This window comes from Panthera leo, chromosome B3 (assembly GCF_018350215.1).
Source record: "Panthera leo isolate Ple1 chromosome B3, P.leo_Ple1_pat1.1, whole genome shotgun sequence".
Lineage (NCBI taxonomy): Eukaryota > Metazoa > Chordata > Mammalia > Carnivora > Felidae > Panthera > Panthera leo.
The window spans coordinates 61,675,084-61,699,201 of NC_056684.1; the positions used below are offsets into that span (position 1 = coordinate 61,675,084).

Genomic DNA, 24,118 nt, shown 5'->3' on the forward strand with positions numbered 1-24,118 from the left:
GAACTCGTCAACTGCGAGATCATGACCTGAGCTCAAGTCGGACGCTCAACCGACTGAGCCACCGAGGTGCCCCCGTGCACTATTACTTTTCACATCCTAAGAAAGAAAAAGCTGCCAATTAAACTGTCATGTGCACTTATTATAAATAATATCCAGTTTCAGAGCTGTTTAAAATGTACATCTTAGAATCAATAATAACAATATTGCCTGCACTGTTAGATTAAAAATAAGTTGTTTCAGAATCTGTGAAAGGTTTCTCTCATATTTTTTTGGTGATTCCTAGTCTAGCTTTTACTGCTTTTACTGTCACTGAACTATTTATTAAGGCAGCAGTCTGTGAGATCTGTGAATGATTTGAGAGAAAACATCCAAAGAGTACACAGTGTAAGGAAAGATGTATCAGTGGTGGGAATGAATAGGAAAGAAAATCTCTGGAACCAATCTGCAGAGGCACAAAGGTGCCCTGGAACAAAAGGGTAAAGAGAAAATGTAGAGCATGTTCTATTCCTTCTAAATGACCAAGGAAGCTCGGTTGGCAGGGAGATATTAGGTATCTTCAGTACTTTGGGTAGGCTTTTCTGCTCTATTTATTGCTGCCTGATGAAGACGTCTATGGACTAACGTTTCATTTCCAATTACTGTTTGTGATACCTCATTAGACTGTGGGTGGAAGGGGAGTGGTTAATTGCTTTCAGATTGAACCCTCTGTTGGAATCCATTTGGTTATTTTACAGTGGAACTGCTGGATGAAGTGGAACAAGGTGCAGAGAGAGAAAAGGCATCTTCTGTTAGGTATGATGGAGTAATTTTCTTAATTGTTATCTTACCCAAATGTACACATTAGGGTAGAAAGCCTTATCTCTAATTCATGATCTAAATAATTCCTCAAATGGCCTGAGGTAATAGAAATGAGAAGAAATAGATGTTTCTTCTATCTTTTGATGGCACCTTTAAATCAATGTGTGGCTAAATCTGTGTAAGGCATCAGCAAACAAAGAACAAGTTCACCTGAGTGTTGTTTTTTGTAAGCATAGTCTAAATACAGAAAGAACAAAGATGGATAAAATGAAAGGTGAAGATCTAAACATATGTGAGCCTCCTTCTCCTGTCCCTGAGTCACCAACCACCTCTCTGCTGAATCACCTCAAGTATAGCCCATCAGGTAAGTACTGGGGCTCTGAATTGTCTAGGCTAGCTCTATCGTGGCCTAGAACTCTTCAGAGTTGACGTAACTGTGAGTCAAGGTTCTGTATGGAATGCTCAGCAGGGCCATTGCTTCTAGGCTCTGAATTAAGATAAAATACTGTGATTCATTTATTTATTTAATATTTTAGGGTGTACTATATACCAGACATTGAGGATACTGAAGTGTAGTATCTCTGCCCTCGTTGAGCTCCATTATAGGAAGCAGACACTAAATAAGATAAATCAATATAAAATATAGTATGCTGGTGCCAAATGCTAAGGAGAAAAAAAATAGAAAAAAGGGAAAGAGTGTGTGAAGAGAGTGGTTTTACAATTTTAGCGTGTTCAGGACAGGCCTCACTGAAATGGTGACATTTGAGCAAAGGCCTGAGGAGATGAAGGATTGAGCAGTGTGTATCTGAGGGAAATGTTTTTTAGGCAGAAAAAAGAAGAACTACTAAGGCCCTGAGATAGGAACGTGCCAGGATCTTGAAGGAATAGCAAGATCAGTGTAGCTGGAGCAAAGAGAAAGATAGATGAAATCGGGTAGGCCTATCATGGAGGTCACTGTAGATCATTGAAGAGACTCAAGCTTCTACTCTGAAATGAGAAGAAAAGCCATTGGAAGATTTTTGGTTTTATCATTTCTCTAATGACTAAGAATGTTAAGGATCTTTTCGTGTCCTTATTTTCCGCCTGAATATTTTTGGTGAAATGTCTGTTCATATCTATTGCACATTTTCTTACTGGATTGTTTTATTATTATTCAGTGTTAGAGTTCTTTATATATTCTGGATATAAATCTTTCCTCAAATATGTGCTTACTAATATTTCTGCAAGTCTGTAATTTGTCTTTTTATTCTCTTAAAGTATGTCTCAAAGAGCAGACATTTTTAGTTTTGGTAAAGTATAATTTATACATTTTTTTCTTTTATGGATTGTACTTTGGATATCAAGAAGTTTTTTCCTCAGTCACAGAGGTTTTCTCCTATATTTTCTTCTAGAAGCTTCATGATTTCAGCTTACATTCAGGTCTAGGATCCATTTTTACTTAATTTTTTGTACACGATGTGAAGTATGGATCAGCATTTGTTGTTTTGTTTTGTTTTGTTTTGTTGTTGGATGAGAATAGCCAATTGTTCCAGTACCCTTTTTTGAAAAGACTGTTATTTTCTAAAATTACCTTTGCACCTTTGTCAAAAATTAATTTTCTATATATATGTAGGTTTATTTCTGGACGCTATATTCTGTTAGATTGATCTATTTTTCTGTATTTATACCAATACAAGACCATTTTGTTTACTGCTTTTTAAAAAACTGTTTTGTTTACTATTGATTGATGATAGATCTTAAAATCAGGTAGTGTTAGTTCTCCAACTTTGTTCTTCTTCAGAGTTGTTTTGGATATACTATGTTCTTTGCATTTCCCATGAATTTTAATTTTTTTTAATGTTTATTTATTATTGAGAGACAGAGAGACACAGAGTGTGAGCAGGGGAGGGGTAAAGAGAGGGGAAGACACAGAATCTAAAGTAGGCTCCAGGCTCTGAGCTGTCAGCACAGAGCCGGATGCGGGGCTTTAACTCACAAACTATGAGATCATGACCTGAGCCGAAGTCTGTTGCCTAACCAACTGAGCCATCCAGGCTCCCCTTCCCCATGAATTTTAGAATCAGGTTGCCAAAAAACCTTTGAAATTTTTACTGGGATTGCAATGAAATTAGTAGATCAGTTTGGGGAATATTGGCATCTTAACAAAATTGAGTATTCCAGTCTCTTAACCCCATGTATCCATCCCTGAGATCTTTAATTTCTCAGCAGTGTTTTGTAGTTCTCAGTTATAAGTTCTACACATCTTTTGCTGTATTTATCCCTAAGTATTTCACATTTTATATTATTATAAATGACATTTAAAAAAATTTCTACTTCCCACTGGATAGTATCGAGCAGAAGAATAACATGATCAGACTTCTGTTTTAACAAAGTTATTCTGGATGCTATATAGATCCTGAGAGAAGGACAAAAGTGAAAGCATGAATACCTGTTAGGCTATTGAAATAATTTTAAGACGAGTTGATACGGTAGCTTGGACCCTAGTGGTAGCAGTATCTTAAACAGTGGTGGAATTCTGGATGTATGTTGAGGCATAGCCAACACAGTGTACTGGCGTGTTAGATGGGGATGTGAGAGAAAGAAGGGAATCAAGGGTGACTTCGGGGATTTTGATCTGAGTAGCCTGAAGTATGGAGAGTGATTTAACTGAGATGAGAACCATGCTGGGTAGAACAGGTTTGGGGAGATGATTAAGAGTTTTGGTCCACTGAAGTCTGAATGTAAGCCTAGAGATGAGGAGAAAGGTCTGACATGGAGATACAAATGCAAGAGTTAGCCCATAGATGATATTAAAAGCCTTGAGACTAGATGAGATCACCAGAAGAGTGAGTATGGATAGAGAAAAACAGGTGTGTGGACTGTCCTATGCTACTCCAAAGTTTTAAAGGTTGGAGATGAAGAGAAACTGTATGTTATGTTATACCTCTAAGTATTTAAATTGCATGATTTAAAAACGTAAGTAAGGACCCAGAGAAATCCAAAAGTGTGGGCTATGGCCCATCTCCAGGACTGACTTGTTTTAAAGCATTATTTTTTTTAAGTGTATTCATTTATTTTGAGAGAGAGAGCCTGCACAAGCAGGGGAGGGGCAGAGAGAGAGAGAGAGAGAGAGAGAGAGAGAGAGAATCCCAAACAGGCTCCACGTTCTCAGCACAGAGCCCAACAAAGGGCTTGAACCCACAAACTGTGAGATCATGACCTGAGCCAAAATCAAAAGTTGGTCGCTTAACTGACTGAGCCACCCAGGCACCCCTAAACTGTTATTTTATTATTATTATTATGAACATCCTTTTAAAAAGGACATGTCTAGGTGAGTGTATGACTTCTGCTCAGGTCAGGATCTCGTGGTTCGTGAGTTTGAGCCCTGTATTGGGCTTTGTGCTGACAGCTCAGAGCCTGGAGCCTGCTTCGGATTCTGTGTCTCCCTTTCTCTTTGTTCCTCCCCCACTCTCACTCTGTCTCTCTCTCTCTCAAAAATAAATAAAGATTAAAAATAATGATTTTCAAAAAGGACGTGTCTTAAAATATTGAAGACATAAATCTATGAGGAGGGAAACATTACTGGATTTTCACAGGAAATGATTAAATAATCTAATTCATCAGATTATCATTGGTGGGGCTTTTGTTTATTCTCATTTGAGAAACAGGATGCTAGAGTGTTCACTGTGTAATGGGCTGACGCAGGTGATAATGAAATAACATTAGACCTTTGAGTTGCAATAGAGGAGGAATTTATGAGTATGGCTAAAATTAGTGGGAGGGCAATTCTATTGCCAGAGAAGACAAACATACCTATTACCATCATTCTCCTGCAGAAGAAGAGGAGGTGACATACACAGTCATTGATCAGTTCCAGCAGAAGTTTGGTGCTGCAGTAAGTATTGACCTTCCTACTATTGTCTGCATGTAGGCATCATGTTTATGTCTGATAAATTTGTCTCTTACTAAAGGATCATTGATATTTTCCCTAATAATTCAACAAAATAGGGGCGCCTGGGTGGCTCAGTGGGTTGGGCGTCCGACTTCAGCTTAGGTCATGGTCTCACAGTCTGTGAGTTCAAGCCCTGTGTCGGGCTCTGTGCTGACAGCTCAGAGCCTGGAGCCTGCTTCAGATTCTGTGTCTCCCTCTCCCTCTGCCCCTCCCCCGCTCATGTTCTGTCTCTCTGTCTCAAAAATAAATAAGAACATTTTTAAAAATTTAAAAAAGTAACAATTCAACAAAATATATGAGTGCCTGCTATACGCCAGGCCTTGTTCTGAGGTCTGGGGTAAATAATAATAAAGACAGGGGCGCCTGGATGGCTCAGTTGGTTAAGTGTCCGACTTCAGCTCAGGTCATGATCTCGCGGTCCGTGAGTTTGAGCCCTGCATCGGGCTCTGTGCTGACCGCTCAGAGCCTGGAGCCTGTTTCAGATTCTGTGTCTCCCTCTCTCTCTGACCCTCCGCTGTTCATGCTCTGTCTCTCTCTGTCTCAAAAATAAATAAACGTTAAAAAAAATTAAAAAAAAATAATAAAGACAAAGTTCCACCCCTCAGGGAGTTTACATTTTAATGCAAGAAAATAAACAATTGCATATTACCTGGTGAGAAGTGCTATGAAGAAAAATAAAGTGTGGTTTGAGGAGTAGAGTACAAGGAGTTCCCATTTTATATAGGGTGGACAGAGAAAACCTCTGTGAAGAGAGGACATTGGAACAGAGACCCCAAAGAAGGGAACTAGCTATTGGATATTTAGGTAAAGAACTTGGAAAAAAGCATAATTATCAAGTGCAAAGACTCTGAGGATGAAGCACACTTCACTTGTGTGGAGGAACAAACAGCAGGGATGCAAGACCACAGTGAAGAAGGATAGGAAATGGAAGGGGTCAGGTGGAAGATCGGGCAGGGCATTTTGGACATTATAAGGATTTTGAGTTTGACTTGAGTAGGATAAAAAGCCATTGGCAGTTTTAGAGGTGAGTCAGATATTTTTTTTACTCCTATTTAAAAAAATTCATTCTAGATTCTCTTTTTAGGCATCTATAATCATATATTCAGACATGACAGTAACTATTCAGCCTAGTGTACAGTTCACAGATGGATTTCAGGGGAGTCATTAAGCTTTCTGTTTAGATACAAGCTTATACTTGTGCATGGGTGCATTTTTTTAATGGGAGAGCATTAGCTTTCCATGGATTCTTTTTTCTTTAACCACTTAAATGAGATGTAGTTCACATGCCCTAAAATTCACCAATTTAAAATGTATAGTTCACTGGATTTTAGCATATCTACAGAGTTGTAAATATGTCACAAAGAATTTGAAAACATTTTCCTTTTTTTGAAGTTTTTTTGTTTTTGTTTTTAAAGTAATCTCTACACCCAATGTGGGGCTTAAACTCACAACCTGAGATCAAGAGTCACTCTACCAACTGAGCCAGGCCAGGCACCCGTAGACATTTTCGATACCCCCAAAAGAAACCCTACACTTGGTAGGTGTCACCTCCATTTCTCCCCATTCCCCAGCCCTGGCAACTTTTCTGCCTCTATGGATTTGCCTGTTTAGGACATTTTGTGTAAATGGAGTCATACAATATGTAGTCATTCGTGACTGGCTTCTTTTGCTTAGCATATTTTCATGGTTGATGTATTTTATAGCATGTATCAGTGTTTCACTTATTTCCATTGCCAAATAATACTCCTTTATATGGATATACCATATTTTATTTATCCTTTCACCGTTTGAGTTCTTCCTACTTTTTGGCTATTATGAATAATGCTGCTATGAACATTCATGTACAAGTTTTTTTTTGCACATATATTTTCATTTCTCTGGGATAGATACTTATGAGTGCAATTGCTGGATCATCTAGTAACTCTGTGTTTAACTTTTTGAGAGTCGACCATTGTTTTCCAAAGGTGCTATACCATTTCACATTGCCACCAGCAGGATATGGGGGGTTCCAATTTCTCCACATTCTTACCAAAACTTGTTATCTGTCATTTTGATTGTAACCATCTTAGTGGTGTGAAGTGGTATCTCATTGTGGTTTTGACTTACATTTCCATGATGGCTAATAATGTTGAACGTTTTTCATGTGCTTACTGCATATTTATATATCTTCTTTGGAGAAATGTCTATTCCCTTGCCCATTTTTTTTTACATAGGCTTCACGCCCAACTTGGGGCTTAAACTCATGATCCTGAGATCAAAGAATCACATGCTTTACCAATTGAGCCAACCAAGTGCCCCTCCTTTGCCCATTTTTAAATTGAGTTATAAGAATTCTTTATATATCAACATATTCTTTGAAGGGTCAAATGATAATAACAAAAAATGAGGTAAGAACCTGGAAATTTGAAGAGGTTGTTGGAAATTCTTGTCAATAGGGAAATTCAGGTTTTGTTTTCAAAGTTCTGCAGCCTTCTTGCTATTGCCTGAGGATGGAACTAAAATTCAGTCCCTTTTTTTAATCATTGATGGAAGATATTCAATGCAGAACACTCTATGCTCTCTAGAGGAAGATATCATGCTAGTGAAAGTTACCATGTCCTTCTATTCTTGAGTAATTTGCCTGCCTGTAAAATGGGGAGAATCTTGTATCATATAGATGTTTTCATAGATTATGGATTAAGGATTTTATTTTTGAGACAGAGAGAGACAGAGCATGAACGGGGGAGGGGCAGAGAGAGAGGGAGACACAGCATCAGAAGCAGGCTCCAGGCTCTGAGCCATCAGCCCAGAGCCCGACGCGGGGCTCGAACTCATGGACCGCGAGATCGTGACCTGAGCTGAAGTCGGACGCTTAACCGACTGAGCCACCCAGGTGCCCCTGGATTAAGGATTTTAGAAGTGTATAATGTTTTGAAATAGGATAAGATTATAGATAATTGAAGGACCAGCATGTGTTCTTGGAATACCGTGACATCAGTTTTGAGTCACTTAATGAATCTAAGACTTTAAGGGACCTATTGAGTTCTTGTTTCTCTCATTCTGAACAGTATATACTGTGAGACTCAGCCACTATGTGAGTTCCCTTCTGGTACAGTAAATTGCCTGTGTCAGGGCAGTGTTCTTTGCATGAGGAATCTGGTCATAAGGATAGAACTCTTTTGGGGGTTCCTGGGTGGCTGAGTCGTTAAGTATCCAACTCTTAATTTCAGCTCAGGTCACAATCTCATGGTTCGGGAGATTGAGTCCCACATCGGGCTCTGTGCTGTCAGCCCAGAGCCTGCTCAGGATTCTCTCTCTCCCTCTGTCTCTCTCTGCGCCTCCCCCTGTTCACTCACACACTCTCTCTTTCTCTCTCAAAATAAATAAATAAACATTTTAAAAAAGATAGAAATCTTTTGCTATACTATCAGTGATAACAAAAGGTATCTGAGTTTTCAACTCTTAGCATCTAGAATATGATTTATTTTCCAGTTGTGTAATAATTTTGCAAAAAATAAAAAGAGGATTAGAAATGTTCAGTGTTGTGCGTGTGAGAGAGAGAGAGAGAGAGGAGAGAGAGAGAAGCAGACTTGTGTTTTGGGTAAGTCAAATTTTGTAAGTTTAGAAAACATTATCCCACTTTGTTAATTGCTAGCCATTTTACTTGTGCCATTCATGATGTCATAATTGGAACATTTATTCCCTAGAGATTTTCTTCCTTTTTCTCCCCAGATGCTTCACATCAAGAAGCAGAGTGTCCTAAGTGTGGCAACAGAAGGTGCTAATGTGTGTCGTCATGGGAAGCTGTGTTGGCTTCAGGTAAAAGATACTTTAAACTTTTTATTTTGAAATAATTGTGGATTTACTGGCAAATTAATTTTAATTGTCTTCTTGATGTCACCTCAGTGTCACTGTCCTATAACTTGTTTGGAATGTCTTTCACTCTTCTAGTACTTTCTCTTTTCAAAAGGAAAGATGGGCAGCTGGGTGGCTCAGTCAGTTGAGCGTCCAACTCTTGATTTCAACTCAGGTCATGATCCCAGGCTTGTGGGATTCAGCTCCAGGTTGGGCTCTGCACTTAGTGGAGCCCAATTGGGATTTCTTTCCCTCTGTCCCTCCCCACCCACTGCTCATTCTCTGTCTCTAAAAATTAAAAAAATTTGAAAAAAAGGAAAGAGCTTCTGTCACTTTATAGGTTCACTTTTATAATCATCATTGCTGTGCTCATCAAGGCTCTGTTTGAGGTCTTCTTTCCCAGCTCTGTTCTCTCACCTTAGATCTGTGAAGAATTTCAGAGGCGGCTGGCTGGCTTAGTGAAGTGTGCGACTCTTGATCTTGGGATTGTGAGTTCGAGCTCCACGTTGGGTGTAGAGATTACTTAAAAAAACAAAATCTTTAATTTAATTAATGTTTTAAAGTAGTCTCTACACCTAATGTGGGGCTTGAACTTCCAACTCCAAGATCAAGAGTCACATGCTCTACCACCTGAGCCAGCCAGGCGTCCCAAAAATAAAATCTTAAAAAAAACCCACAAAGACACGTGAAGAATTTTTATATTACCTTCTGGTTGGTAGCATTCCACAGCAGTATTCTGCCACATCATTTTCATTTTCATGGACCTGGGAGATGTCAGGTGAGGATCCCAATTATGTCAAAAGATGTTTGTAGTGAGCCTTGAAAAGTTATAGGATGGGCTTTGGATCAACCTCGGCAGCATCAGTTTTTAAGGGGGGGCAAGAAAACAGTCTGAATGTTCTTTGAGTCAGGAACTACCTCTACCTATTGAGATTATCAATTTTATTATGATTGGCTATCTGCCTACTTCTCAGGGTTACATTGAAGTATGTATCCTAAATAATTCAATTCAAAATATGAAAAAAATTCTGTGAGAACCTAGTCTCTTGGCATCATTTTATGGTGAAAAATCAGAAACCACTTTAGTTAACAACAGGAGACATTACTGTAGATTTGATAGATCTTACACAGCTGCCAAAAATTGATGACGAGTACAATGTAGAAAAATGTTTGAAAAGTTATGAGTGGAAAACAGCAGGATATAGAACTGAAGGCATATTCTCAGAACCAGGTACATTGTTTGCATATGAAAAATGGAAAGGAGCAATGTGTGGCATGTATTGGTTCATCGAAGAAATGTCTAAGCTATCCATGCTCCTAGTTCTGTTCTAGTTGATATATGTGCAGTGGTGAATCTGTTCTCTCACAGAGTTTATAGTCTAGCAGAGAATTACTCTCCAAACTTTTATAATGTGCCTATTCAGTTCGTATAGTTAAGGAAGTAGAGAAAACACAGGGAGTGTCTATTTTAGGTGTCATATTCTAGCAGACAACATGAAAGACCTGAGAATGGGTGCCAGGTAGGCCTGGAAATTGTAGCTATATCAACAGCTCCTGAAATGACAAAGAAGGCACTAGACTGCCATGTCGCTGGCTCTCTAGACCTTATTTGATCTCTCTTTGCCTTCATTCTCTGACTTAGTAGATTATCCAGCAATATAGTACTGCCTTTGTGACCTTTATGATCAGAAACAATCTGAAATTCTTACAATTGTATAAAATTGATCTAAAAAGCCATGTTTCGGGGCACCTGGGTGGCTCAATCGGTTGAGCGTCTGACTTCGGCTCAGGTCATGATCTCACGGTTCATGGGTTCAAGCCCCGCATCGGGCTCCGTGCTAACAGCTCGGAGCTTGGAGCCTGCTTTGGATTCTGTGTCTCCCTCTCTTTCTTCTCCTCCCCTCCTTGCAGTCTGTCTCTCAAAAATAAAAATAAACACTAAAAAAAATAAAAAGCCATGTTTCACATCCTACCATTTGTGGCACTTTATTTGTTGCCTTTTTAAAACTGCTAAAGGGCAGAGATCTTGTCTTATGAGTAGTATTTTTTTTCATCTTTATTTATTTGAGAGAGAGTATGTGCGTGTGTGCTTGGGTTGGGGGGTGGGCAGAAGGAGAGGGAGAGAGAGAATCCCAAGCAGGCTCCTCACTGAGCTTGGAGCCTGATGTGGGCCTTGACCTCACGACTGCAAGATCACCACCTGAGCCGATACAAGAGTTGGAGGCTCAACCAACTGAGCCACCCACATGCCCTTTTTATGAGTAATTTTATGTAACACCTAACATAACCATGCATATTATGAGACTCAGAGAAATAGCACTTTTGGTTATTAACAATGAAATGCTGTTCATTCCCTTTCAACCTATAATCCTTGGATTGCTAAAATGCCATGCGTGAAAGGTAAAACATTAAGTTTGAGATTGTAAAAAGCAGAAGGCTAAATCCACTAGCTTGTGTCTCTTTCTGTTCTTTTGAAAAATCAGTGATAGTTTTTCTTAGATTAATTTAAACTTCTTTTTCCTAAGAATCACTGAGTGCCTATTGTTTACTTTAAAAGTGACAATCTGAGAGGGGCATCTGGGTGACTCAGTTAAGCGTCTGACCTTGGCTCAGATCATGATCTCATGGTTTATGAGTTCGAGTCCCACATCTGGCTCTGCACTGACAGCTCAGAGCCTGGAGCCTGCTTTGGATTCTGTGTCTACCTCTGTCTCTGCCCTGCCCCGCCCCTGTTTGGGCTCTGTGTCTCTCACTCTCTCAAAAATAAATAACCCCCCCCCCAAAAAAAAGTGAGGATGTGAGGAGCGCCTGGGGGACTCAGTCAGTTGAGTATCTGATTCTTTTTTTTTTTTTAATTTTTTTAAATGTTTATTCATTTTTGAGAGAGAGAGACAGAATGTGAGCAGGGGAGGGGCAGAGAGAGAGAGGGAGATACAGAATCTGAAGCAGGCTCCAGGCTCTGAGCTGTCAGCACAGAGCCTCATGTGGGGCTCGAACCCACAAACCCTGAGATCATGACCTGAGCCAAAGTCAGACAGTCAACTGACTGAGCTACCCAGGCACCCCAGCATCTGATTCATGATTTTGGCTGGGGTCATAATCTCGTGGTTCATGGGTTCGAGCCCTGTGTTGGGCTCTGCACTGGCAGTGAGGAGCCTGCTTGGGATTCTCTCTCTCCCTCTCTCTCTCTCTCTGCCCTCTCCCCAGAGACTGTCTCTCTCAAAATAAATAAATAAAACTTAAAGAAAATAAAAGTGAGGATGTGAAATATTTTATCACATGTCTTTCTTGATCCTCAGATCCCCTTCCCTAGTTCTTTTTTATTCTTTGTATGTCTGGATGGTCTTTTGTAGGTAGCCACAAATAGCCGAGTTTACTTATTTGACATTTTCCTTCTGGGAAGTCGTGCTTTCAACAATGGACTTCAGATGGTATTAGAAGACAAGAGAATTTTGAAGGTGAGTGTGTAAGCTGATTCCTCAGCTATTAAGATTAGCAACCAGGTTCTAATTACTCTGTCTTTGTCTTCTGATTCCTTAGGTTATCCATGATTGTCGTTGGCTTTCTGATTGCCTCTCTCATCAGTATGGAATTTTGCTGAATAATGTCTTTGACACACAGGTACATGCGGGGAAACCATAGATTCAGTCCAGCATATATAGCTTTTATAGGAAATAGGGCTTATCTGATGAGTGATTGAATTTTTGTGTGTGCCTCATTCTTGTCCACTTGTCATTTGGTGAACTGTGAAAGCACGACAGAAAAGTTACTTAAAATTATTTAGGATTTTTTCCCCTCATTTTGCTCCAGAATTTGTCAAATAAGAAGCAAACTCTGGGGCACCTGGATGGCCCAGTTGGTAGAGCATGTAACTCTTGATCTCAGAGTCATGAATTTGAGTCCCACGCTGGGTGTAGAGATTACTTAAATAATAATAATAAAATCTCAAAATTAAAAAAAAAAGAGGCAAGCTCAATATTCTACAGCATTCACAAACTCAAAGGATTTGGAGGTCATTCAGAAGTCTGACATGAATCACTTAATGTGAGGTAAATAATCACATCTGTGCCTTTAGCACATATGTATCAGTTAGGATTGATGGCTTGTCAGCATGTAGCTCAGAGAAGCAGGTTGTCTTAGATATGCCCCAAAAGCCTATTCTAGGCCAAAATAGCCTGAATATATGTGGTTTTTCTCTCCTCTAAATAACTCTAGAGAAATAAGAAATCCTTAGTTTATACTAACTAGCTCTTAGAGCTCATGTGTGTTTCTGGTTTGGCTGTGAGAATAGTAAAACCACTAGTTTTCATTATGTTTTCTTTAGGTTCTTCTAGTCTTCTAGGTTTATGCCAGTTAAAGGGACATGTTGAATACACAAGCCTAGTGCCTTTGGAGAGGTTTAAAATAATGAGTTAGCCAGTTATCTTTTTTTTAATGTTTACTTATTTTTGAGGGAGAGAGAGAGAGAGCGAGCACGTGCACATAAGTGGGGGAAGGGCAGAAAGAGAAGGAGGCAGAGGATTCAAAGCCAGCTCTGCACTGACAGCATTGAACCTGATGTGGGGCTCAAACTTAGGAACCGAAATGTGAGATCATGACCCGAGCTGAAGTAGACACTCAACTGACTGAGTCACACAGTCATCCCTCATTTTATTAGTATTATTATTATTATTATTATTACTACTACTACTATATTTTAAATAATCTCTATGCCCCAGCCAATTTAAAGAAAAATTTTTTAAATTTTTTTCAATATATGAAATTTATTGTCAAATTGATTTCCATACAGCACCCAGTGCTCATCCCAAAAGGTGCCCTCCTCAATACCCATCACCCTCCCCTCCCTCCCACCCCCCCATCAACCCTCAGTTTGTTCTCAGTTTTTAAGAGTCTCTTATGCTTTGGCTCTCTCCCACTCTCACCTCTTTTTTTTTTTTTCTTAAAGAAATTTTTAAGTTTATTCACTTAGAGAGAGAGAGAGAATGCACACGTGCATGTGTAAGTGGAGGAGGGGCAGAGAGAAAGAGGGAGAGAGAATCAATCCCAAGCAGGCTCTGCACTGTCAGTGCAAAGCCCAATATGCGGCTGGAACTCAGAACTGGGAGGTCATGACCTGAGCTGAAGTCAGACGCTTAAATGACAGCCACCCAGGCACCCATATTTTTTTTAATTTTTAAAAAATTTTTGGGGTGTCCGGGTGGCTCAATCGGTTAAGCATCTGAGTTCGGCTCAGGTCATGATCTCACAGTTCGTGAGTTTGAGCCCCGCATCAGCCTCTGTGCTGACAGCTCAGAGCCTGGAGCCTGCTTTGGATTCTGTGTCTCCCTCTCTCTTTGCCCCTCCCCTGCTCACGCTCTGTCTCTCAAAAATAAACATTAAAAAAATTTTTTTAAATAAATAAAAAATAAAAATGTTTAAATAAAAGTTTTTATTTTAGTGAGAGAGAGTGTGGGCAAGTGGGGGAGAAGGGCAGAGGGAAAGAGAGAGAGAGAGAGAGAGAGAGAGAGAGAGAGAATCATAAGCAGGCTCCATGCTCATCAGGGAGCCCAACATGGGACTTAATCTCATGACCATGAGATCATGACCTGAGCCCAAATCAAGAGTCAGATGCTTAACCAACTGAGCCACCCAGGTGTCCCCTAGCCAATTATTTTTAGCAGATATTCCTAAAAGTTCAATTTTATGTTGTTAAATGTAGTTCATGTTTGCTCTTTATATATCTGCTCATGATGAACTTTATACCATTTCTCTTGTTTACATGTTCCTTGGACCTTCTTTCAGCATCTTTCACTATATGGAGATTATGTCTGGCTTCCTCCAAAATTTAAGAGAGAAGGGTGCCTGGGTGGCTGAGTCAGTTAAACGTCCAACTTTGACTCAGGTCACTATCTCCTGGTTTGTGAGTTTGAGTCCCACATCAGGCTCTCTGCTCTCAGCCCACTTTGGATCCTCTGTCTCCTTGTCTCTCTGTCCCTCCTTCCCACTTTCTCTCTTTCAAAAATAAATATGTATATATAAAAAAAAAAGATTCTCTGCCTCTGCCCCTCGCCTCCTTGTGTGCACACATACGTGCGTGTGTATGTGTGTATGTGTGTGTGTGTGTGTGCGCGTGCTCTCTTTCAAAAAAATTTAAGTGGTGCCTGAGTGGCTCAGTCAGTTGGGCATCTGACTCTTGATTTTGGCTCAGGTCATGATCTCATGGTTTGTGGGTTTGAGACCCTCACTGGACTCTGTGTTGGCAGCGTGGAGTCTGTTTGGGATTCTCTCTCTCTCTCTCTCTCTCTCTCTCTTTGCCCCTCTCCTGCGCTCTCTCTCTCTCTCTCTCTCTCTGTCTCATAAATAAATAAATAAATAAATAAACATTTAAAAGATTAAAAAATAAAAACTTCTTTAAAAAAAAATAAAATGTGGCAGGGGCACCTGGGTGGCTCAGTCAGTTAAGCATCTGACTTTGGCTCAGGTCATGATCTCACGGTTTGTGAGTTTGAGCCCCACATCGGGCTCTGTGCTGACAGCTCAAAGCCTAGAGCCTGCTTCAGATTCTTTGTCCCCCTCTCTCTGCCCCTCCCCTGCTCATGCTCTGTCTCTCTTTCTCTCCCAAAAATAAACAAACATACATACATACATACATACATACATACATACATACATACATAAAATGGGGGTGCCTCGGCGGCTCAATCAGTTAAGAGTACAATTCTTGGTTTTGGCTCAGGTTATGATCTCACGGTTCATGAATTCAAGCCCTGCATCTGGCTCTACACTGATAGCGAGGGGCCTGCTTGGGATTCTCTGTTTGCCTCTCTCTCTGCCCCTCACCCACTCATTCTCCATCCCTCTCTCAAATAAATAAACTTTGAATTAAATTAAATTTTTTTAATGTAAGAGAATTTCTCATTGTTCTCCTGAGGCCATCAGGCTTTTTTTTTTTTTTTAATGTTTATTTTTGAAAGAGAGAGAGAGAGCACAAGTGCAAGAGGGCAGAGAGAGCGAGGAAGACAGAATCCGAAGCAGGCTCCAGGCTCTGAGCTGTCAGCACGTTAGGCTTCTTGATTAGACCCCATATGGAGATGTTGGCATATCTTTCCATATTTTCTTTTCACATTTCCATAGTACAGGAAGCAAGAATTCAGAATTTTTCCAGTTTTTTCCCTTTAACACAATGTATTGATTTCCTATTGCTTTTGTAACAAATCACCACAAATTTAGCAGCTTAAAGCAAAATAAATTTGCTCTTTGATGGTTCTGGAGTTCAGCAGTCTGAAATCATTTTCACTGAACTAATGTCAAGATGTCAGCAGGGTTGGTTTCTTTTGGAGGCTCTGAGGGGAGTCTCTTTCTTTGCCTTTTCAGGTGTTACCTGTATTCTTTGGCTTGTGGCTCCTGCCATCTTCAGAATGCACCACTGCAACTTCTGCTTCTATCAGCCGATCTCCTTTTCCCATGACTATAATCAAATCTCTCTGCACCTCCCTCTTATTGTTACATTTAGGGCCCACCCATATAATTCAAGAGAATCTCCCTACCTCAATATCCTTACCTTAATCACTCCTACAAAGTCATTTTGCCATATAAGATAACATTGACAGATTCCAGGGGGTTAGGATATGGATGTCTCTGGGGGCCATTATTTAGCCTGCCACACACAAATTAAATAATATGTCCAATTCTTAATTTTTTTTTAAGATTTTACTATTTTTAAGTTATTTTTACACCCAGCATGGGGTTTCAATTCACAACCTTGAGATCAAGAGTCGTCGAATGCTCTACCAACTACGCCAATCAGGTGCCCTTCCATTTCTTAATTTTATTAGCTTTCCTTACCGACACTTTGCCAGAGTTGCTGATAAGTAATACAAACACTTATTGAAATTTATTTTCCTTTCTCCATTGTCTAAAGGCACCAAAGAGTAATAGATAACTGTAAGGCAGGCAAATAAAAGGAGTAGAAGACAAAGTAGACAAGGATACATTAAAGTTGGGTGATCCTTTTCCTTTTTTTTTCCTCCTAATTTTTTAGAATAAGTTGACTGAACATCTTTTCTGTTGGCATTATCTATCATGTGGGTCTTTGGGGAAAATGGTATTTAATGACATTTTCTAAATATATTTCTATTTATGCCATGAGATAGGTCTCTATAAATATTCTATATTGTACAGACAAGTCTTTTTTTTTTTTTTTAATGCCACAGGTAGCAGATGTCCTTCAGTTTTCCATGGAAACAGGTGGCTTTCTTCCAAATTGCATCAGTTCTTTACAGGAGAGTTTAATCAGACACCTTAAAGTAGCCCCTAAATATCTCTCCTTTCTGGAAGAGAGACAAAAATTAATTCAGGTGGGTATTAAAGAATGTCCCACATGACATTAATTTTTTCAAGTGTTTTGTGAGCAGGATTATCAGCATATTATATAGACAACTGACAGTTGTTATGTAAGCATATGAGCATTGCCAAAATCTTAGTTGTTTCAAATGGAAATAGTTTGTGATCTCAAGTGAATAAGAGCCAGGATTCAGATTTGTACTCTGAAATAAATTTGCAATTCTCCAGGGGAAGAGAATTCCCATATTGTTGGGAATATGGATTAAGGTGATGGAAGAAAAATCATCCCAATTATTTCTCCAAAAGTAAGGTAAATTTTCCTTAGTTCCTAATAGCTCTGCCTACAAACTTAGGTCATGACTATATTGGACTCAGTTTTGGTCCTATAATTAAGTCTACTTCAGTTTTGAATGAGAAGTCCTGATTGTTTGATGGATCAATTGATTGATCCATCTCTCTCTTTCTCTCGCCCTCCCACTCCATCTTTTCCCTCTAACATACACACACTCATACATACATGAATTGTGTGTGTATATTTTCGGAAGGCTAGCCAGAGTGTGAAGATAGAAGATAAAAACTGAAGAAAATGACAGTAACTCCTAAGCAACTCTTGAATAAACAGTTACTTTCTTTAAAGTTTTGCTTATTATTCAGAGAAAATTGTTTTGGTGTTTCTAGGAAAATCCAGAAGTGTGGTTCACACGACCTCTTTCACCATCTTTACTGAAAATTTTGGCCCTAGAGGCTACCTACCTACTACCCCTTCGTTTGGTACTCCTGGATGAGATGATGTCTGACCTAACCACCCTTGTGGATGGTTATCTAAACACCTATCGAGAAGGGTCCGCAGATCGCCTGGGAGGCACCGAGGTAGGTACAGCTGTCTGTGACTATATTTTTAGGACTTCCACTTCTGTCTTGGTCCTCGTGGAGGGCACAGTGATGCCCACTTTTCACAGCTACAGCAAATCCTGAGGCCAACTTGGTAATATTTTTGAAGGGGCTATAGCTTGGGCTTAATTCATCTCTTTGAGTACTTTTTCACAATATTAAGTTATGTTCTGTCAAGGAATGAATACATTTAAGATTTAATTACTAATTTTTAAGAAGCCAGCATAATGTAACAGAACTGTAGACCTGGAGTTGGCAAACTATAGCCCTAAGGCCACATCTGGCCCACAGATTGTTTTTATACAGCTCGAAGGTAAGAATGGTTGTTCTAGTTTTAAAGGATTGTTTAAAAAAAGTGTATGCAACAGAGAGCATTTGTAGCTAAAATATTTATTATTTGGCTCCTTACATAAAAGGGTTACAGTCTGCTGCTATTAGCCATTTTCACTTAGGAATACTGAAGCAAAATCCTAAATAAAGTAATAGCATTTTTGGTATGATCCCTACTTAGCTGTATTATACTAATACATCTTTTAGTATCTTTTAACGTGCTGCTGGTTTCTGCTTTACTATTAGCAAATTATCCATTTTACTGGAACAAACAAAGTCTTATGATTATCTCATGCATGCTGAAAAAAACGTAACTTTCCTGTATTTTGCTCTCACTGTTTAACAACAACAAAAAATTATAAAAATTCTTGCATACCTGGTTTGATTGGAGAATTTAAATATCTCTCATTTATCATCATAAAACTAAGGAGTTTTATAACTTTATTTTGTTCTCACTGTTTAATGCTGAAAAAATTTGGTAATATTCTATATACAGTACTGATTAAAGTTGGAATGCCTGATAAAACATATATCACAAGGAAGAAGTCTACATAATGTTTGATTGGGAACACTAACAGCATTCCCATTAATATCAAGAAAATACAAAAATTGTGACTACCACAACTACTTTAACATTTTTTTTGAAGCTATTAGCCAATGAAATTTGAAGGAAAAATAAAAAGACAAACTACAAAAATTGAACAGGATGAATCACAATTATGCCTGGCCTATTATACAACTGAAAACTGAAGAAAATCAATGGAAAAAGATTACCACAAAGGAACAATTTAGTAAAATGAGTACTGATATAAAACGTGATAGCTTTCCTACATCCATATACACAGCAAGAAAACATAATGGGAGAAAACATCCACTTATATGATTGTAACAAAAGGTAGAATACCTAGAAATAAATATTATAAGAAATGTGAAATATAGAGATAAAGAAAACATTAAAATATTACTGAATGACATAAGAGGACTTAAATGAATGGTGACACTAAGTATTTTTAGCAATCAGTTATTCCTGAATTAACTTTTGAATTTACCTCTATTCTAAGAAAAATATTAACAGCAGCTTTATTTTTGCAAACTATGATTGTAGTGTTTATAAAGATAAATATAAATAAGAATAATCCTGTCAGCTATGAAAACATTTAAGTCTATATTAAATAAAACAGGTGTGGGGCGCCTGGCTGGCTCAGCCAGTAGAGCATATGACTCTTGATCTCGGGGCTGTGAGTTTGCCACTTTGGGTACAGAGATTAGTTAAAAACAAACAAACAAAAATTAAAAATTAAAAGTTTGTGACTTGTACGTGTGTAGGCAGATCAATGGAAAATAGTAGAGAACCCAGCAGTAGCTCCAATATATATCTATCAGTATGGTTGGGATAAAGGTAGAATTTCCAATTAATGATAAAAAGATAATTATTCAATAAATGGCTTTAGGCAATTGACTAACTATTGTAGGGGAGGAGATCAGAGTTGGATTACTATTTCTTTTATTACCAAAGTAAACTCCTTGGATCAAGTATTTATGTAAACAGTGAGATTATAAAATTATTGGAGAAAAAAGAATTAAAAGAAAATTATTTCACAATAAGGAATGCTTTTCTTCCCCCCACCCCAATTCATTGAGGAATAATTGATAAAATTAATTGTATATAGCTAAAGTGTACATTGTGAAAATTTGCTATACATATACATTGTGGGAATCATTATTGACACTAAGATAATTAACACATTTGTCACCTCATATAGTTAACTCTGTGCGTGTATGGTGAAAATGCTGAAGATTTGATCTCAGCAACTTTCAATATACAATACCAAATTATTAACTATAGTTACCATACTGAACATTAGACCTTCAAAATTTATTTTTCTTGTAACTGAAAGCTTGCACCCTTTGACCTACATCTCCCCCTTTTCCCTTCCCCCCATCCCCTTGCAACCCCCATTCTATTGTTTCTATGAAATCAGCTTTTTTTTTTTTTTTAAATTCCACATATAAGTGATACCATACAGTATTTGTCTTTCTCTATCTGGTTTATTTCACTCAGCATAATGCCCTCTAAGTGCATCATTGTCACAAATGGCAGGATTTTTTTCTTTTTTATGGCTAAATAATATTCCATTGTGTGTGCGTGTGTGTGTATGTGTGTGTGAGTGAGAGAGAGGGTAACATTTTTTTTATCCATTCATGCATTGATAGACACAAGTTGGCTCTTATGAATAATGCTACAATATAAAGGGAGTGCAGATGTCTCTTTGAGATAGTGAAGTCATTTCCTTTGTATATATACCCAGATGTGAGATTGTTGGACTGTATGGTAGTTCTATTTTTAACTTTTTAAGGAACTTCCATACTGTTTTCCATAATAGCTATACCAATTCAATTTCTATTCCTGCCAACTGTGCATAAGAGTTTCCTTTTCTCCACATTCTTGCCATCATTTTGATAATAGCCATCCTAACAGGTCTGAGGTGACAACTCATTGTGGTTTGGATTTGCATTTCCCTGATGATTGCTGATGTCAGATACATTTCATATACCTATTGGCCATTTGAATGTCTTCTTGGAAAAAACGTCAATTCGGGTCCTTCGTTCATTTTTAAATTGGATTACCATTTGCTTTTTTGCTACTGAGTTGTATGAGGGAATGCTTCTATGTAATGCAGAAATACTCTGAAATCATAAAAGATGAATAAATTTGAGTTTAAAGTTTTTGTTTGGTGAAAATACTGTGAAGAAAGTCAAAAGGCAAGCAACCTGGGAAAAATTATTTGCCTTGTGTAACAAAGAGAACATTTTCTTAATATGTCCTTTATTGGGGGCGCCTGGGAGGCTCAGTCGGTTAAGCGGCCGACTTTGGCTCAGGTCATGATTTCGCCGTCTGTGGGTTCGAGCCCCGCGTTGGGCTCTGTGCTGACAGCTCGGAGCCTGGAGCCTGTTTCGTATTCTGTGTCTCCCTCTCTCTGACCTTCCCATGCTCTGTCTCCCTCTGTCTCAAAAATAAATAAACATTAAAAAAAATTAAAAAAAATATGTCCTTTATTGTAGCATTTATGTAATGACAGAATACTGGAAACAACCCAAATATCCATCTATATGGATTTGGTTAAATAAATTATGGCATATCCAGACAGCCCTTAAAAATGCTACTATAGAAGAATGTCCAAGGTAAACCTTATGGCTTAAAAAATCAAGATGCAGGGGCACCTGGGTGGCTCAGTCAGTTAAGCGTCCAACTTTGGCTCAGGTCATGATCTTGCAGTTCGTGAGTTCGAGCCCTGCATTGGGCTCTGTGCTGACAGCTCAGAGCCTGGAGCCTGCTTTGGATTCTGTGTCTCCCTCTCTCTGCTCCTCCCCCGCCCATGCTCTCTCTCTCTCTCTCTCTCTCTCTCTCAGTAATAAAGAAACTTTAAAAAATCAAAATGCAGAAGGATATATAACACTGTTAACCATTTGTATAAAATAATTTTTAGAAAGAGTTATCAAAATAAAAGTTTGAGAGAAAACAAAAATTGAAAAATGCAATCCAATGAGAAGATAAATATTTAGTAAAGGATATTTGTACACACACAATCACAGATGCATAGACTATCTTTGGGAGGCTACATAAGAAATTGCTTTTTAGAAAGTGCCCTTGCTAAGGCAATTGGGACCACAGGTTGGAGGGAACACTTACTTCTCATTGTGTAATCTTATTTTTTTTTAACGTTTATTTATTTTTGGGACAGAGAGAGACAGAGAATGAACGGGGGAGGGGCAGAGAGAGAGGGAGACAGAATCGGAAGCAGGTTCCAGGCTCTGAGCCATCAGCCCAGAGCCCGACGCGGGGCTCGAACTCACGAACCGCGAGATCGTGACCTGAGCTGAAGTCGGACGCTTAACCGACTGAGCCACCCAGGTGCCCCTCATTGTGTAATCTTTATACATGCACACACACATGCATAACACACAACACACACACACACACACACACACACACACACACACAACTGTGGATTCAAAATATTTAAGTTAAGGGGCGCCTGGGTGGCTCACTTGGTTGAGCCTCCAACTTGAGCTCAGGTCATGATCTCATGGTTCATGAGTTTGAGCCCTACATCAGGCTGTGCACTGACAATGAGGATCTTGCTTGGGATTCTGTTCCTCTCTCTCTGCCCCATTCCTGTGTGCTTGCTCTCTCTCTCTCTCTCTCTCTTTCTATTTTCTCCAAATAAATAAACTTAAAAAAAATAAAGTTAAAATATATTTGTTAATAATAAAAAAATAGTACTACTATAGTTGAATACACTAGAGGGAGCTATAAGAACACATTTGAGTTGATCCTCACTAAATACTTTTAAGTGTAGTGCAAGTGATTTTAAGGACCATATTTAGAAGTTTGGTTACAGCAGACTTGTGTTGTTTTCTTTTCTTAGCCTACACGTATGGAGCTTCCAGAAGAGCTTCTTCAACTCAAGGATTTCCAGAAGCAGCGCAGAGAGAGAGCTGCAAAAGAATATAGGGTGAATGCACAGGGACTCCTAATAAGGACAAGGGTACATCCAAAGAAATCAGTGCCAGAGACAGCAGGGAAAGAGGGAAAAGTAGGGTTTTCCTTACTTTGTAAAAATTCTGTACTAGATGAAACTCATCATGTAAATTTGCTGAAAGAAGAATCTAAGAATAAACAAACTTCAACAGAACCTCAACATGTACCTCCCATGAAAGAAGAAACCAACGAGGATTCTATCAATAAACTCATTTGCCCTGAGTCAGAGAGGCTAGAGGACCAGAGAATAGCTCAAAAAGAACACAGTAAGACACCCAAACAGGAGTTTCAGACAAGTTCATCTTTGAAAGAGGAGATAGAACAGTTACTGGTGGTGCAAAACCAGGAAGATCTAAAATGCACAAAACAAGATATTTCAGTGTCTCCTTCCCTTCCTCAGGAAACCAGAGTCTCTCCAAGTGACACCTTTCATCCTTTTAGAAAAGCCGTGTTTCCTACGTTTCCTCCCTGTCCAGCCTTGGAGAAAACTGATTCTTGGATAAATCCCTCTCCAAATCTGTCTTAGAAATGTGCAATTTGTTTTTGAGACTGTGAAGGTGGCTCACTTCTACCAGCCGTACCTTCCTCAGAGCTTAAGTCTGTCATGTTGGAAATTTAGTTTTGCCTCAGTTACGAAGGAACGCCTTAGGGAAAATAATATTCTGTTGCTTACTTCTACATGCCTGGAATTTGATTAGGATGGGAATGAATAAGTTAAATAATGGAAGAAGTAAATTTTTTTATTATGCCACTGTGTGGAAATATTCCCAGTGGCCAGAGCAAATTATTTCTCATAATTTGGGTTTGGAGGATTTGAGGAGGGGAAAAATCTCGGGCTTAGTATCTGGAAGCTATATGCTTTTAAACTTTTTGTTTTGTTTTGTTTTTGTTTTTTTGTTTTTATTTTTAATAATTTAAGCTCTATGCCCAACCTGGGGCTCCAACTCACAACCCCAAGATCTGAAGTCACATGCTCTACTGACTGGCCAGCCAAGCACCCCTACTTTTAGACTTTTGTTGTATTTTTTGGTCTGAAAAAGGTTGGTAAAACTTTTGCCAATAAGTTTAAAAAAATTGGGAACTGGTAACTTTACCAGTACTTTTTTCCTTAGTAATATTTTCCTAAAATATTAACTTTATCAATTGTACCTCAAAAAAGCTGAGAAAATACCGACTTTTTAAAAATTGTAATGTTTTGTCTGTTTTGTGTCATAGACAGACACTAGTTAATGTTATTAACAGGCATCAGTATCCCAGTTTTAATTTCTTTTGATTCCCTTTACTTTTAGAAGGTTTTGTCCATTTTTGTAAGAAAGCAGGGGCTTCTTTTGAGTATGTTTATTATGTAAACTTGAAGTTTGATTCCCCTCTTTTGCCTGGAGTTGGTATACTTTTTTTTTTCTTAATTAAAAAAAATTTTTTTTCATTTTAAGTAGACCACACCCAATATGGGGCTTGAACTTACGAAC

General features: G+C 38.7%; 1 protein-coding gene across 6 annotated transcripts in view; it reads left to right on the forward strand.

Moving 5' to 3' along the window:
• Nucleotides 1-23,580, forward strand: part of EXD1 (exonuclease 3'-5' domain containing 1) — a 38,070-nt gene extending 14,490 nt beyond the window's left edge. For 4 of the 6 annotated variants that reach the window (XM_042942369.1, XM_042942368.1, XM_042942367.1 and 1 more), the window contains exons 4-13: nucleotides 735-792; nucleotides 1,035-1,162; nucleotides 4,614-4,672; nucleotides 8,441-8,527; nucleotides 11,917-12,021; nucleotides 12,104-12,184; nucleotides 15,917-16,006; nucleotides 16,756-16,899; nucleotides 17,564-17,755; nucleotides 22,537-23,580. In XM_042942369.1, coding sequence (XP_042798303.1) covers nucleotides 735-792; nucleotides 1,035-1,162; nucleotides 4,614-4,672; nucleotides 8,441-8,527; nucleotides 11,917-12,021; nucleotides 12,104-12,184; nucleotides 15,917-16,006; nucleotides 16,756-16,899; nucleotides 17,564-17,755; nucleotides 22,537-23,175 — 1,583 coding nt within the window. In that variant the 3' untranslated portion in view covers nucleotides 23,176-23,580. The remainder of the gene's footprint in view (nucleotides 1-734; nucleotides 793-1,034; nucleotides 1,163-4,613; nucleotides 4,673-8,440; nucleotides 8,528-11,916; nucleotides 12,022-12,103; nucleotides 12,185-15,916; nucleotides 16,007-16,755; nucleotides 16,900-17,563; nucleotides 17,756-22,536) is intronic. The other 2 variants (XM_042942370.1, XM_042942372.1) reach the window with 2 other exon arrangements.
• Nucleotides 23,581-24,118: the final 538 nt, after the last annotated feature.